Here is a 16,087-nt window from a genome sequence, read left to right as displayed (position 1 = left end):
CCTTCAATCTCCTTTTCAGCTGTTTTTGTGCCTCCCTTCATAAACATGCTCAGATCTCTAGCCTAAAAAATATCCTGACCTTATTTCTGCCACTCCTTTAAGCCACTAGCCCACCTCCTTTTTTCTTTTATGGCCAAACCCCTTGAAAGAACTGATTGCCTCTACTCATCAGCTACCCATTCCTTAGTGGGGCAATTGGGCTTGCCCCACTGTGGGATGCAGTGGCAGGACAAGGAGCGAGATGGAATAAGAAGAGAGGCGAAGGACTTAAGATGCACTAGACCAAATGGGAGTCAGGTGTGGCAGGGACAAGTCCTTTAGTTGATGGCTTAAGGGCACCACCCACTGCATTATGGAAGAAATAGTGCTTGAGCTCAGCTTCAAAGGTGATAGAATTTCTACAGGCAAAGACACAAGGAAGGGTAAATTCGTGTAGGGAAATTCCACTTGCCTTGTCTGCAGATCTTCCCACAGGGGTCTCTCTTTTGGGTTAACACATTCCCTAGTAGGTTTTTAAATTTTATTTATTTATTTATTATTTATTTTATTTTATTTTATTTTTAGCAGACTAACTGGCTTGAAAAAAACCTGGAATTCGAGGTATGTACATTATGATGGAAAAAACAAAAGGTGAACAGGATAGCTGGTTTCAAATATCTGAAAAACTGTCATATGAAAGATGTTATCTGTGTTGCTCAAGAGAGCAGTACTAGAGTCAATGCGTAAAGTGAGAGAAGGCAGAATTTCAATTCAAAATACGGATGAACCTCGAATAAAGAGAGCTGTCTAAAATTGGGTTGGGCTTTGTTGCACTTCCTCATTACTGAAAATGTTGCAGTGGGAGCTGAATGACGTGGATGTTTAGTCTTTCACTCATATGCACTGGTAGCACAGGTACATTAATGCTGGCGGAGGAGGAAGGCAGAGAACCCCCTCCTGTAGGTGGGGGGTTGAATCACTAAGGCTTCTCGTTTAACCCCATTTGTATAGCTAGGACTTCTCCTAGTTCCTCATGCTTAAACCTTGACTTCTCTCTTTCTGTTTCCTTCTATTCCAGAAGGCCTTACCCTGTACCAGCACAGCAAGCACTCAGACATTTGTGGATGAAAATGACAAGTTTGTGTCTCTTACTCTTGGTCTGTCCTTTCCAACCTGGCTGGTACCATGTAATGTCTTCTTCCCACCTTCTCTTACTTTCCCTCCTACTTCTCTGGTCACTCCTTTCCTGCGTCCTTTGCAGGCTCGTCCTCCTCTAATGGGCCACTGTCTGGGTTTCTAAGGCTCAGTCCTAGGCCCTCTTCTCTTCTATTTTGTAGTCTGTTTAGAAACTCTCATCTGGGCCCATGGCTTCGACTTGACAATTTCCAATTGTTTCTTCTACCTCTGGTTTTCTCCCCTCTGAGCTAGCGATCTGTATAGTTAGCTGCCCATCTGCTATCACCTCTTGGCTGTCTCTCTCTCTTTTTTTTTTTAAAACACAAATATGTTTATTGGTGAGTCGATAATCATACCAAAATATCCATAATTATACCAATTCAACCTGTCTAAAACCTTAGGTCTGCCCTTCGCAGTGCCTGAAACCAGGCTCTCTTCCAGTCTCTGTCTTGGTGAAAGGCACTGCCAACTATCCAAATCCACAAACCAGTGACTTACGTCCTGCTCTCTCAACACCTGAAAATCCAAGCCAGTACCACAGTGGTTCGTAAACCTTTTGAACTTAGAACCCTTTTCCACTTCTAAAATTTGGGACACCAAAGAGCTTTTATTTATAGGGGTTATATCAATTGATATTTACTGTATTAGAAATAAGGGTCAAAAAATTGTAAAACACAATAATACACAAGTACACATTCCATTAGCCATAGAGCAATGACATTACCTCAGGCAGGTAACCTCTGGAAAATTCCACTATATATATGTGAGAGCCAAATCACGTCTTAGTATTATTATGAAAATAGCTTTGACCTTCCAGATCCTAAAAGGATCTCAGGAACCGCCCCCCACCATGTCCCCAGACCACGAGGCCATGTTCTGTTGGCTTTACCTTCTAAATGCCTCAAATCCACCTGTTCCTTCCTCTCTCCACTACCCTCACGAGCCTAATCCACACTTCTGTCTTCTTTCACCTGGACCACTGCATTAGCTAATACGGTTCTCCCTTGGATCCATGCTTGCCCTGCCTTGATCGGCTCTCCACACTGTATGCAGCTGGAGCAATCTTTTCAAAATACAAATCCGAATATGCCACCCATTCCTCTTCACTTAAAAATCCTAAGGTGTATTTTCACTGCTTTCAACATAAGGATCAAAATCTTCATCACGGTCCCCAAGGCTCGGCCTCCCTCCCCAGCCTCAGCCCATCCTCCTTTCCCTTGTTCTCAGCTCTCCAGCCCTCGGGGCTTCCTTCCGTTTCTCAAACACACCAAACTCCCTCTACCATGAGGCCTCTGCATGGGGAGCTCTCCTGCCTGGAGCTCTCCTCCCTATATCCCCTTTGAGTAACGCCCCTTCATGCTCTGGGTCACAGCCTAAGGCTTCTCTGGCCCCGAAATCAGGTCACATCCTCCTGCTATACGTGCTCACAGAACCACACACCTTCTGGTCGCAGCCTGTAATTATAGATGAATCACATCATGACACGTAAGGTCTGACCTCCCACAGGTGTACAAGGGCCATAGGGACAGAACTGTGTGTTTTTGCTTCCCATGATTCTGGCACACAGCAGATACTCTGGCAATTATTTCTTGAATGAATAAATGAACAAATGAGTAAAAATGCAGTTTGACAGGGAGAGGGATACAATAACAAGACAATGTGATAAGCATTAGAATAGAGATGGGTACAAGGGGTCACTGTTCCCAGTAGCTTTCCACCGCCCACCGAACAAGCCCACGTGTAGTCAAGGGTCCCCAGCCAAGGCAGGCATTCTTTCCCAGCCTTCTCTACTTCTCCAAATATCAGTACACGAGCCAGTCTGAAGGATAAGCGGGATCTCCACCAGCAAATCACTGAAATGCCCTCTCCCCTCATCCTTGCTTATGGAAATCCTCCATAATCTCTAAAAATCCCAGAATGCATTTCCCAGGTCATTCCAGTTAGAAATAATCTCTGCCATTTTCCAGCTTTTAGAAAGGCTGGCAGGCTCTGCCCGCTTCTCTCGTCAAACCCACCACTCCAAACCACCTGGGGTTCTCAGAAGCCACCACCTTCTTCTGTGATCGTGCCTGGCAGATGCCCTTTTCTGTGCCCGGAGTATCTGTCCCTGTGCTCAGTAAATCTTCCTTCATTTGTCAGCTCTGATGTTCCCTCTCTTTAGTGAAACCTTTCCCCAAAGTCCTGGGCACCGCTGGTTATTGCCTGCTCTGTGCTCCCGCACCACCCTCAGCCTCCCAGATGCCTCCACCATGGCACTCATGCCAGTCCAAAGGCTGGTACCTAATGCTTGCTGACTGACAGAACCCAGGATCTGTGTGTGCTGGGAGGCTGTGTTGCCCATTCTCTAGATAGATAGGAACTCGTTCATAGAAATCTTACATCCCAGTAAGATTTCAGCACTCTCAGACAAGGAAATTCCATATACGGCCCCTACAGTGAGGGCCCAGCATGTAGCTTCCACACACAAGTCACAGGAACTTGCTTAGGAGCCAGAGGCCCAGTCACTGCCCTGTGTCCATCCTCACGGCTTACTCCGCAAAGGAGCAATGCTGCCCTCCTCCAGCCCCTTGCTCTCTACAAGGGCTCTGGAACAGAGGCCAAACTAGCAGAGATTCCCAGGTTCCTGGGCACCTGGATTCTAGGGCCAGAGATACTCTGGATAAGGTTTCCTTGTTGGGGTGCTGGCTCTCTCCTCAACCAGCTTATTGAAAACGCAGCCACCAATTATCCACAATGTTAGGGAAATATGAAACACATATACAGACTTTCAGCTTGGCAACACTTACTACCAGTGCTTGTTAGGGTTCCAGAAATTACTCAGTGAGGCAAAGTCAGTGCCTCAGCAACACATTCTTCCGGCTGCCCCCCGAGAAGGCTTATCACTCCCAGACAAGCTCAGTGACAGGACTGATGCTCAGACCTCCCCAAGCTCAGCTCAAGATCTCCAGAGAGCAGTTCAGTTTGATGCAATTCTACCTGTATGGATAGAACCTGTATGGACAGCAGCAGGGGTCTCAGCAACGTTAGGGCAGCAACCTCAACAGAAATATTGTTAAGGCCAGACTTCCCTCTTGAAACAAACTGCACAATTCAAGAAATGAGCTTTCTCCTCAGACTGTGGGAAATGGGATCCAGAGCAAAACTGGATTGCCTGGTATAATGCACAGACCTGATTTAGATTCCTTTCCTGGGGAGGCCTGGCAGCAGCTAGATAGCTTTCTTCCTAATGAGCCAACTGTATTTACTACGTCAACAGTCTCCTGTCCTTCCCAGACAACTTAGTTTGACTCTCCAGGAGTTCCATTGGAGAAACTTCGTTCCATCTTCCTTGAAGCATTAGGACTCCTCAGGAATCACAAGCAAGAGGTTTGATGTCAAAACTCAATCTTGGACCTGATTCGGAACTTCACAAGTCCCCAGTCCTTTGGGGAAAGAATGGTCAAAAAAGAGGGTATACTGCTGCTGGAGGTCTTCAAGCAGATGTTTGAGATCATCACTTTTTCAGGGCTGTTGAAAAGGAATTTGATTTCGCCACCACATCATGAGCGTGTAAGCTCCTGGAGGGTCAGGACTCCATCCGAGTCACTTGTCTATTTCTTCTCCCCAAAGAAAAGCATGGAAGATTATTCCGAACAGTGTAGCAGTCAGTAATGTTTGATGACTGTTTTTTAATAATTTTTAAAAAGAATATTAAAAAAATACATGGGCAGATAAATTAGATGAGAGGAAAAAAGGGGTGAGATACTCACTGACAGAGAGGTGCCTGCTCCTGGGCTCAGGGGGCTGGTAGATGGTATTTATGTCTCCCGCAGACTGGGAAGCTTTGATTCGCACCTGCCTGGACACCCCGGAGTGGGGAGGGGAACTGGTCTGCAAGATAAGAGGATAAAGGCTGAGCTCACTAAGCAGACAGGCTTAGAACGGCCCCCGCCCCTCCCTGGGCCTCCCCATGCTCTCAGCCGCCATCACGCTTCCAATACGTGAGCTAGCCAGCTTTCCCTCAAATCTCACTCCTCAACTCATCCTGGCAAATCACTGTTTACTCAATGTAGTTATCCAGCTTCACTGATATACAGCACTGAGACTCAGTGCTCCAATTTATTAGGTGATGACCCAGACACAGAAGAATAACAGGCATTCCTGTAATAATGTGCCAAACAGAAAAGCGTCGTAAATACCCTCTCACAAAACTCTCCAGAGAGCTTGGGAAGAATAGCAGGAAAAGCAGGAAATTATTTCAGTGGCAAGATCACCTGCCACGTGGGGGGTCAGAATGGAGAATGGTGGCAACTTCTGCACCAAAAATTCTGGTTGATAAACTTTTAAAAAATAGCTTGGGGGCTTCCCTGGTGGCGCAGTGGTTGAGAGTCCGCCTGCTGATGCAGGGGACATGGGTTCGTGCCCCAGTCTGGGAAGATCCCACATGCCACGGAGCAGCTGCGCCCGTGAGCCATGGCCGCTGAGCCTGCGCGTCCGGAGCCTGTGCTCCGCAACGGGAGAGGCCACAACAGTGAGAGGCCCGCGTACAGCAAAAAAACAAAACAAAACAAAACAACAACAACAAAAATAGCTTGATATGCTGCTTCTTCCCCAACCATAATCACTCCTGGAAAATTAAGGTAAGACAGTCTCAGACGCTTCATATTATTGGGGTTTACATGTGAACCATCTCAGGATTGTGTTCATCTCAGAAAGGCTATCAAGGTACCATTCTGCCAGAGGTCAAGGACTTCAGAACAGGGTCAGCAGCCTTGCCACATCTACCCCACTTTGCACTGACCCAGCTGGGCCTCAAGGTGAGCCCTTGAGAGAAAACAAAGCAACAGAAAGGGGCCCTTGCACTGAGAAAGCTTAAAGCTGAAGCTTGGAGGTGAGCAAGTGATGTCAGGATGTGCTCATAAATAAGCAGGGCACTATGGAGAGTGGGAGCTCAGAGTTTATAAATAATTTGGGTCCAAGTTTCTACTTGTTTCTCTCTCTCTCTTACCTCCTGTAAGAAAAAAAAAAGGTCCAACCTAAACAAACTATATCCTGTCCTCCAGGAAAAAGGCTTCCCGCTCTCAGAGCTAAGTTCAGCTGCCAAGCAGCCTCCTCTAGTCCCCCCACGCCAGACTTTATCACATGCAGGGCTGTCTTGACAAACTGTCTTGCTCTAACGGGAAGTCAGACCAAGGGGAAGTGAGTGTTCTTGCTAAAGCCTCCAATGTGCAATAGCTCTCTGCCGAGGGTCAGAAAGGAAAAAACAATCAAAGCCACACGCTGGGGAAGCAGGCCAGTGAAGGGCAAGGAAAAGGCCACAGCCTTACAGTCAGAAAGAGAAGAGCTGCACGCTGAGCACCCCAAGGACACCTGCTTAGACACAGGGCCTTACACAGGGTGGGAATTCAATACATCTTGGCAACACGAATCTGAAACGTACCAAAGAACATACATTCTAAACTCTCAATTTTAAATCTAAAAGCTGAGCCAGGAGAGGAGGTTCAACAGCCAGCATGAACACAGGTTTCTAAAAGGAAAGGCTGACTGTGGCAACAGTTGGAAAACAGATGAAGGGAATCAGGGAAGGTTTCAAAGCAGGGCTTCTCACATTTTCATGTGCACACAAATCACCTGGGACCTTGATGAAGTGCAGATTCTGATTCAGTAGGTCTGGGCTGGGGCTGAGAATCTGCATTTCTAACAAGCTTTCAGGTGATGCTGACGCAGGGCAGGGTGGCAGCAGGTCTTAGGAGGTGAGTCACACTTGGGTTTAAGGCAATGGTTCTCAGCCCGAGCCGACCAGCAGAACTGCCTGTGGGGTTTTTAACACCTCAGGCCAACTACAACAGAATCTCTGGGGGTAAGGCCAAAGGATTGGTGTTTTTTAAATCTCCCCCAAGTGTTTGTAATAGTCAGTCAAGTTCAGAAAACCCTGATTTAAGGAGATAAAAGAGAATGGCATGGTAAACAAAAATGAGGTTGATGCAAGGATTCAGGGAAACTTGAACAAGACCTAGAAGTGGGAAAGAGAGGAAAGAGGAAGGTGGGACTAGGAAAAATAAAAGGGACCTGTAAGAGAGTGAAAGGAGAGTCAACAGGTATAAAGTGTGTAGATGGCAGAACATTCTAAAGACAGCAAACAGAATGGTCATTTCATTTGACCATTCAATGAAAACCTCACTGAAAGGCTATGGGGGTAGCAGTGTGCTGTGGCCGACACAGGTTAACATGAAAAATTACCAGGGAACCACATGCACAAAGACTGCAGTCACTGGAAGCTCGGAGATTAGCAGAAAAAGAGATTATGAAAGTTGACCCACAAATCATCTCGATAAAAGATTTGGTGGGATCAGACAAAGGGAACAGGTGGATTCAATGATGCAGGGGGAAAGGAAGAGGTGTGTGCGTGTTTGCTTTAGTTTGGTTCACGGAAACATGAGCTGAGAAATGGCACCTTGGATGTCACTAGTCCTCTGCTTCAATGGTGGCAACAAGAGACATCTGCATGGTAGACCATGACAGTTATGATAGCTGTGGAAGCATCCAGGTTATTTAATAGATTTACAGCTTTGACATCCATGAATTTATTAAAAGCCTTAAAAAAATCTGATTTGAAGCTATACAACTTGAATAAAGGATGCCATGTTTATACCCCTTATACAAATTCTTATTTCCAGTTTGTTCTATGATAATCCTCAATATTCAAGGGGCTCATTCAAATTGAGATTAGGTGTTATTATCCCTACTCTTCAATGTGTCACAGACTTTATTTATATATATGTATTCTTTGGCTTCCTTTCCTGACTAAAGAGTTCCAGGCTTTTTAGGCCATACACATATAAAACTGACCCCAACCCCTTAAAAAGTTCGTCTTCTCTTGGACCTTTCCTAGCTCAGTTAACCTTCTGAGCTGTGGGGAAGAGAATGACACATCTCACAAGTTTTCCTCACAGGCAACAGTATACTTTCTGTTCTGTTTCTAATGAACTGTGAAAGAACCTGGGTGAGGTTTTCCAAGGACTACAATAATTCTAAGATCCCTTTCCTGGATGGTATCTAATACATACTGGACTACAGTCAGAACATCTGGATTCAAGACCAGCTCTGTCACTATTTACTGTTTCACCTAGGGCAAATCACTCTAAGCCTCAGTTTCCCCAGAGGGTAGACTGGCGATAACAGATGCCTAACCAACCACTCAAAGTTGCAAAAACCAAATGAGAGATGAAAGTACCTTATACATGTAAAGTGTAATGATTTTTAAACAGCGGCCAGACTGAAGCTATTCTGCCCAACAAGTTTCGTTCTAACTTCCTGCACTTGCCCCATTAGTTTCTTGGGAAACTGAAAATAATTACCATTTAGATTATCCTTGATATTTTGAACTTAAATAGTGTCAAATTCATTGATGGGAAATTTGGGAAGTGGGCAACATTTAGATGAGAAGATTATGAGTTTACTTTTGTCAGAGAGAATCTGAGGTAACAAAACAAAATGCCATTCACAGTTTAAGATGGTTGGATATTTAGTTTTTTTTTTTTTTTTTTTTAGGATTTTAATTTTAATTTATTTATTTATTTTGCGGTACGCGGGCCTCTCACTGTTGCGGCCTCTCCCGTTGCGGAGCACAGGCTCCGGACGCGCAGGCTCAGTGGCCATGGCTCACGGGCCCAGCCGCTCCGCGGCATGTGGGATCTTCCCGGACCGGGGCACGAACCCGTGTCCCCTGCATCGGCAGGCGGACTCTCAACCACTGCGCCACCAGGGAAGCCCGGATATTTAGTTTTTATCATATGCAGTTACAAGTGACAACAGAATGTTAAGCTTGAGATTATGTTATGACAGTGGAAAGGTCGAGAAAGTTATAAGAAAGTCAAGAGCAGAAAGATAAATTAAGAGTTAGATGCACACATGTTTAGAAAAGAAGTCTGTAATAGGAAAATAGCTAAGAGTTGATGGCCCAAGGCAGAGGGCTACGGCAGCAAGAACTACTGAAGGAGACGGTGAAGTATCTTAAAATAGCAGTAAAACCAAGGCTAGAGAAAGACTCTTCAGACTAAGAGGAGGTTCTGTGATTGCCCAAATCCAGGAGTTCTCAGGTAAAAACAATATTGAAGCCTAAGACCTGGCCTTGGCCAGGTGAGATGGGAGGAGTATGACTTTCCACCTTGGTGAGGGATGAAGACAGAGGAAAGATCAGAAGCTGTCATAGAAGGATCAATAAAAAAGGAATCCGGAGAGTAGAAAGAGAGAGTACATTTAAAAACAGGAATAAGAAGGGAATAAAGGTATAGGTGATAACAAAAGGTGGATGAGTTGACAGACTGCTAAAAATGGAGGAAACTAAGTAGAGAACAAAGTGGCTGACAGTTACCATCAAGAGGAGATGAAGACCAGGTTGATATGGTATCCTGGAGACGTGTATGTAAAGTGTGATCTGTGGGCTGGTGCCAGGGTACAACCTGTGGCGTATACCAGTCCTCAACAAGGTAAATACCAAAATGGAAGAGTAACTCTTTAAGCACTTTTACAACAATTTGGCAGTGACTCATGTCTATTGAACTTAACAATAAAAGTTGTGGGCTTGTATTTTATATGTCTCTAGTTAATTTTTCCATTTCACTTTTCATGTTTTTAAAAAAGAATTGGTCCATAACAGATTAGAAACTAGAAGAATAAAACTGATATTTCATCACAAACAGAGAAGCACTTCTAGAAGTAGGACTCCTAAGCACGTAGCAATTTTGGATCATGATACCTCTGTTTATTGAGAAGCCTGAGGTCTAGCTGAGGAAGTCCCCAAGGAAAGATTTCATCACCGCCAATGCCACTATTAGTCTTAAATGTAAATCTTTATAAATGCAAAAAATAGGAGTAGCTTAAGTGTTCCAACAGTAGCAAAAATGGTTATTTAATTAAATTATGGTATATCCACTCAACGGACTTATGCATCCTTATAAATTATAATCATGAAGACTATATTAACAGAAAAATGTACATGACAATGGTAAGTGAAAAATTAAAGTAGAAAATTGTATAAATACCATGACAACACTTATAGTGTGTATACATATGGCCAAAGAGGGGCGTATGCAAAAATCAATCAATGTGTTATGGTACTAGGATTATGTAAGACGGTCCTCTTTTTTTTTTTTTTAAGTTTACAATAAGTTATACTGACCTTTTAATAATTTAAAAAAATACACATCCTTAGAAAGAAAGGCATCAATGTGGCACTTATTTTATGCGATATCTAATGCCACGCCACCAGTGTCAGAGCTCAGATGGTCATCTTTCAAACAGCTCTGGTGTTGCAGCAGTATCTGCAGCTGAGTGCACCCCTTAATGGATGGGAAAGTGAATGCAAAGAACCAGTTGTCTACAGCTTCTCATCAGGGGAGTGGTGGGATCACAATCAGGGGGGCTAGCTCCCAGTTAAACAATCACATCATTAAACTAAACCCCAATTCCAGCTTCTTCTGTAAAGAAGGGGTTTGCAGAATATGATTTCTGCTTGACTCCTGCTAACAATTCAAGAAGTATTCACTGTGTTCTCTTAAGAGGATGGGTTCCAAAACAAGACACAGCTCCCATTCTCAAGGAGCTTATAATCTTTTGGGGTAAAACTTACAAATATGCAACAACTAGAGGGCAATTACTCAGGAACCTATAAACTAGTGTGCAAATTATATCCAATGACTAAAGGAACAGGGAATAATGAAAATGGTGTCAGTCAAAAATACTGGCCAAACTGCAGCAGGTAAATCAAGCTAGAGCCTTAAAAAAGGTTGACAACCATGGTCTGGCAAAGAGGAAGAAGGAAGAACTGCAGAATAGTGGAAGTATGCTGAAGAACTTGGAAAGATGAGACTGGGGAGTTGAGAGGAAGGGTAGTTAGTGATAACCCTTGGGTGCCAGGCTAAACTTAGATCTTGCATGATAGGCAACGAGGAAGGACTACAAGGAGCAGGTGAGTAACTTGAACAGAGAAATGAAATAATAAAGTACATATTTTACTTCAGAATACTTCCCGAAACACAGCCAGAAAAGAAGACATTGTGAGAGAGAAGACCAGTCCTCATGCTCAAGGACACTTCTATAATATTAAAAAATGTCTTCTTTATTCTAAGCCTTCCTAACCACATTCTCCTGTGTCTTTCGCTAATCAATAGACAGTCCAAGGTGTCTTTAAAAATAAATGGTCAGGGGCTTCCCTGGTGGCGCAGTGGTTGGGAGTCTGCCTGCCGATTCAGGGGACACGGGTTTGTGCCCCAGTCCGGGAGGATCCCACATGCCGCGGAGGGGCTGGGCCCGTAAGCCATGGCCACTGAGCCTGCGCGTCCGGAGCCTGTGCTCCGCAACGGGAGAGGCCACAACAGTGAGAGACCCGCGTACCGCAAAATAAATAAATAAATAAAATAAAATAAATAAATAAACAAATGGTCAGCATAAAGCACCATTCCATCTAAACTCTGTCCTGGTGTGGGGTGTCCATAGTTCTCAGGCAGTAATGTCAGCTGTCCACAGTTGGCTGTCTTCAAGCATAAGGAAAAGAAAGAGTGCCAAGAAACCTTCAGGAACATGCATCTGAAGAAAACTGGTAGAGTCATCAGTGATTAGAAGACAGACCCAGATTACAAGCATTCTTGTGAAATGTAGGCCCCCAGGGGCCCTTTAGGAGAGGAAACTACATAAGGGATGATCCCTCACTTCTGAAGGCCCCCACAGATTGCTGCCATTTGGTAAGGTAGCAGCTGGTAAATTACAAGAGGCCCTTTAGCCCATGGCCTTTTTTCCACTGAACAGAAGGGAAAGTTTGTTTCCTACATGTGTCCCAAGGGAAAGCCACGGTTGCCGAGGAGTTTACAAAGCATGATAGTCTCAAATCCTTGACAGCCTCTGCTAATCAGCTCCCCCACGCTGAGCAAATCTCTCTTGCTGGGGTCCAAATCTAGTCAAAAGAACATAAATACAGAGAAAAAGAATTTCCTCCTTTATCATAAAATGTTTCCCTTCCTCCCACACCACAAGCCAAGTCACCTTCAGTGATTTTAACACCAATGATCTGGCTTCACAGTAAAATCAAATGCAGGAGGCTAAATGGCTACTGACCCGGTGGGCTGGGCCACACCTACATTCTCGCTTTAGCAGTGACTAAGGAACACAAAATTCTGTCAAGGAAGCAAGGTGGACTCCTGAAAGACAGCAAGCTTTGTCTTCAGCTGTCAGGCCATGACAGGGGCTACTTACATGGTTTCTGTCCTGGGACAGCAGCAATATCCTAAGGCTTTTCATGCTTGAGCTTCTATCCAAAATATCAATTGCTTTATCAAGATCATCTTGGTTCGTCAGCAGGATGGAGAGCTGTGACACAGGACACAGAAAAAGGAAATCACATAAAACGTAGTCTTTAGTTTGCAAAAATAAGCAAAATAAATAACAAAAATATAAATTTGGAGGAAAACAATCTCAGTGGATACTATGGCGTCTTAAAAGATCTAATTGAAACCATAGAGATATTTTCTTTTCCTTTTTATTAAGTTTACAATTCAATGATTTTTGGTAAATTTAGAGTTGTGCAACCATCACCACAATTCAATTTCAAAACATTTCCATTGCTCCAGAAAGATCTCCTGTGCCCATTCATAGTCACTCCCCTTTTCTACCTCTTACCCCAGGCCACCACTAATCTACTTTCTGTCTCTAGAGATCTGCATTTTCTGGACATTTCATATAAATGAAATCACACAATTCATATTCAATTCAATTCAATTCAATTCATAGTCTTTTGCATCTAGCTTCCTTCACTTTGCTTAACGTTTCTGAGTTCATCCATGCTGTAGCACATATCAGTACTTTATTTCAAGGTATTTTTTTTGATGGTATAAAAATATTTTTAAAAATTTTTTGTTTTTTTAAAAATTTTTATTTGAGTATAGTGGCTTTACAATATTGTGTTAGTTTCTACTGTACAGCAAAGTGAAACAGCTATACGTATACATATATCCCCTCTTTTTTGGATTTCCTTCCCATTTAGGTCACCACAGAGCACTGAGTAGAGTTCCCTGAGCTATACAGTAGGTTCTCATTAGTTATCTATTTTATACATAGTATCAATAGTGTATATATGTCAATCCCAATCTCCCAATTCATCCCACCCCCCCCAAGATATTTTCTAAGAAAAGCTTCATCTCTAAAAATACCCTTTACTCCAAAGCATCAAATCCGAAATGGTTATAGGCCCCATATTTCTTCCCAAATTAAGCAGTAGAATCATGTCCCATTCTACCCTGTGCTGACATTAACAGAATAAGCAGAAAAGGCACAGGAGGAGGAGGGGGCAGGCAGAGGATGAAAATGTTACTCAAATAAGAACACAAACTTAGACTGCATAGAAGGGTTTAGTATCTTAATGTATAAAGGTTAAAAAAAATCAGTGACTAGGGCTTCCCTGGTGGCACAGTGGTTGAGAGTCCGCCTGCCGATGCAGGGGACATGGGTTCGTGCCCCGGTCTGGGAAGATCCCACATGCTGCGGAGTGGCTGGGCCCATTAGCCATGGCAGCTCCGCAACAGGAGAGGCCACAACAGTGAGAGGCCCGCATACCGCAAAAAAAAAAAAAATCAGTGACTAGAACCAAAAACTACTTCCTCTGTTTTCATTCCACTGAAGTATTAGTGAGATTGTTCTTGAGGGTACAGATAAGCCTCACTCACTGTTAAAAGCAGAAGATATTATGAGTACTTAGTATTAAAAGATGCAAAACTATGCTTTGCCTAAGACCTAAAAAATGTCAGATCTTATGTATTTGTGGCAAACATAAAGCAAAAATCCAATTAATTTCTTCAGTTCCCGATTCAGAATACAAGGAAATGAGAACTCTAAACCCAGGCCAGGAAAAAACAAATAGTAAAAACAGTATTTAAAATAAAACCTCAAGACAACCCATGGAATGGGAGAAAATTTTACAAATCATATCATATTGTAAAAGAATTCCTTCCTGGGTAACATTCAAAGTAGGGATAAACAAGGACTGGTGTCGGGGGAGGCGGGGAAGGGGTGGCTGGAGACAGGGGAAGATAAAGAAATTACTGGAGTAGGTTTTAACTTAAAAAAAAAAACAACTACAATTTTGCAAATGTATGATAAGGGTCTAGTATCCAGAATATATAAAGAACTCTTACAATTCAACAATAAAAGGACAAACAATCCAATTTTTTAAAAGGGCAAAGGATTTGAATAGATATTTGTCCAAAGAAAATAAACAAATGGCTAATAAGCACATGAAAAGCTACTCAACATCATCAGTCATTAAGGAAATGGAAATTAAAAACCACAATAAGATACCACTTCACGCCTACTAGGATGGCTATAATTTTTTTTAAAAAGAAAAAAAAAAAGAGAATCACAAGTATTGGTGACAATGTAGAGAAATTGCAACCCTCATACACTGCTGGTAGGAATGTAAAGTGGTACCAGTTGATATGCGAAAGTTGGGCAGTTCCTCCAGAAGTTAAATACAGAGTTTCTACACTAACCACCATTCCACTCTTAGGTATATTTTAGAGAATTGAAAACATTTGTTCATATAAAAATTTGTACACAAAGGTTCATAGCAGCATTATATATAATAGCCAAAAGTGAAAACAACTCAAGTGTCCATCAACAGATGAATGGATACACAAAATGTGGTATATCCATATAATGGAATATTATTCAGCCATAAAAAAGGAATAAAGTATGAGACATGCTACAACATAGATGAGCCTTGAAAACATGCTTAGTGAAAGAAGCCAAACACAAAAGGCCACATATTGTGTGATTCCATATATATGAAATGTTCATAATAGGCAAATCCAGAGAGACAGAAAGTAAGTAAGTGGTTGCCAGGGACTGGGGAGTGGGGAGAATGGGAAGTGACTCCTAAGAAGTACAGGATTTCTCTTTGGGGTGATGAAAAAGTTCTGGAATCAGGTAGTGATGTTACTTACACAACTCTGTGAATACACTAAAACCACTGAATTATACAGTTTAAAATGTAAATTTAAAAATAAAAGAGTAAATTCTATAGTAGGTGAATTATATCTCAATAAAGCTATTATTACAAAAATATAAGCATAAATAAAATAAAATCTCAACAGATTCTTTCATTTGTGGTTCACAAATCCTAACAAGGCAGGGTTTAGAGGGCAAAGAAAAGAAAAATAGTTGAGACATTTGAAATTAATAAGATGTAAATTAGTCAATTCTTGGTCACTGACATTAGCAAACTACGGAAAGACATGAATGATTTAAAATAGTAACAATCATGGGAGTTCCCTGGTGGCCTAGTGGTTAGGATTCCAGGCTTTCACTGCCATGGCCCAGGTTCAATCCCTGGTCGGGGAACTGAGATCCTGCAAGCCGTGCAGCGCGGCCAAAAAACAAAAACAAAAAACAACAAAAAAAAAAGTGATGAAAAATAAGTGCTCAAATAAATTAGTCTTCACTGACTCAAAAAATAATGACAATTACTTATATTTGGCTTTAAAATCAATATCTGTATAAACATTTGAATAAAGGAATGCTCAACATTCTGGGCAGTCATTCCCTTGGCAAAAGAGTTTGAAAATGGATTTTGGGACATCTGAAATTCTTAGTGGAAATATTAATGGAAAGAGAAACAAGTAGTACTAAATCATCCAGAAAAGTCTTTACTAACTAAAGAACACCTTCTTTAATGCTGATTGGCTAGCTGACTTTAGCCTCACTTTCTTATATAGTCACTGACGCTTGAGCTACAATTTTTTTAAACGTCTATGGATTTGACATTTGTATTTGGGGGGGTTTTCATATCCTGTATTTAAAATGTGTTACTTTACATACTTTAAAATACTTACATCTGTGTTATTTATTAACTATAGAGTTAGTGGTTTATTTTTCAAATTTGCTGTATTTCTAAAATTCATCCAAA

The 16,087-nt window shown here is 42.4% G+C and overlaps 1 protein-coding gene across 1 annotated transcript in view; it reads right to left on the bottom strand.

Moving 5' to 3' along the window:
- MAP3K3 (mitogen-activated protein kinase kinase kinase 3) overlaps nucleotides 1-16,087 on the bottom strand; it is a gene marked incomplete at its 3' end in the record, with an annotated part of 60,766 nt that overhangs the window by 15,415 nt on the left and 29,264 nt on the right. The window contains exons 6-7 of the mRNA XM_079725933.1: nucleotides 12,385-12,498; nucleotides 4,905-5,025 (exon numbers count right to left, since the gene is read on the bottom strand). Coding sequence (XP_079582059.1) covers nucleotides 4,905-5,025; nucleotides 12,385-12,498 — 235 coding nt within the window. The remainder of the gene's footprint in view (nucleotides 1-4,904; nucleotides 5,026-12,384; nucleotides 12,499-16,087) is intronic.

The sequence above is a fragment of the Hyperoodon ampullatus genome, assembly GCF_949752795.1.
Source record: "Hyperoodon ampullatus genome assembly, chromosome: 19".
Classification (NCBI taxonomy): domain Eukaryota; kingdom Metazoa; phylum Chordata; class Mammalia; order Artiodactyla; family Ziphiidae; genus Hyperoodon; species Hyperoodon ampullatus.
This window is presented reverse-complemented; position numbering and strand designations above follow the sequence as displayed.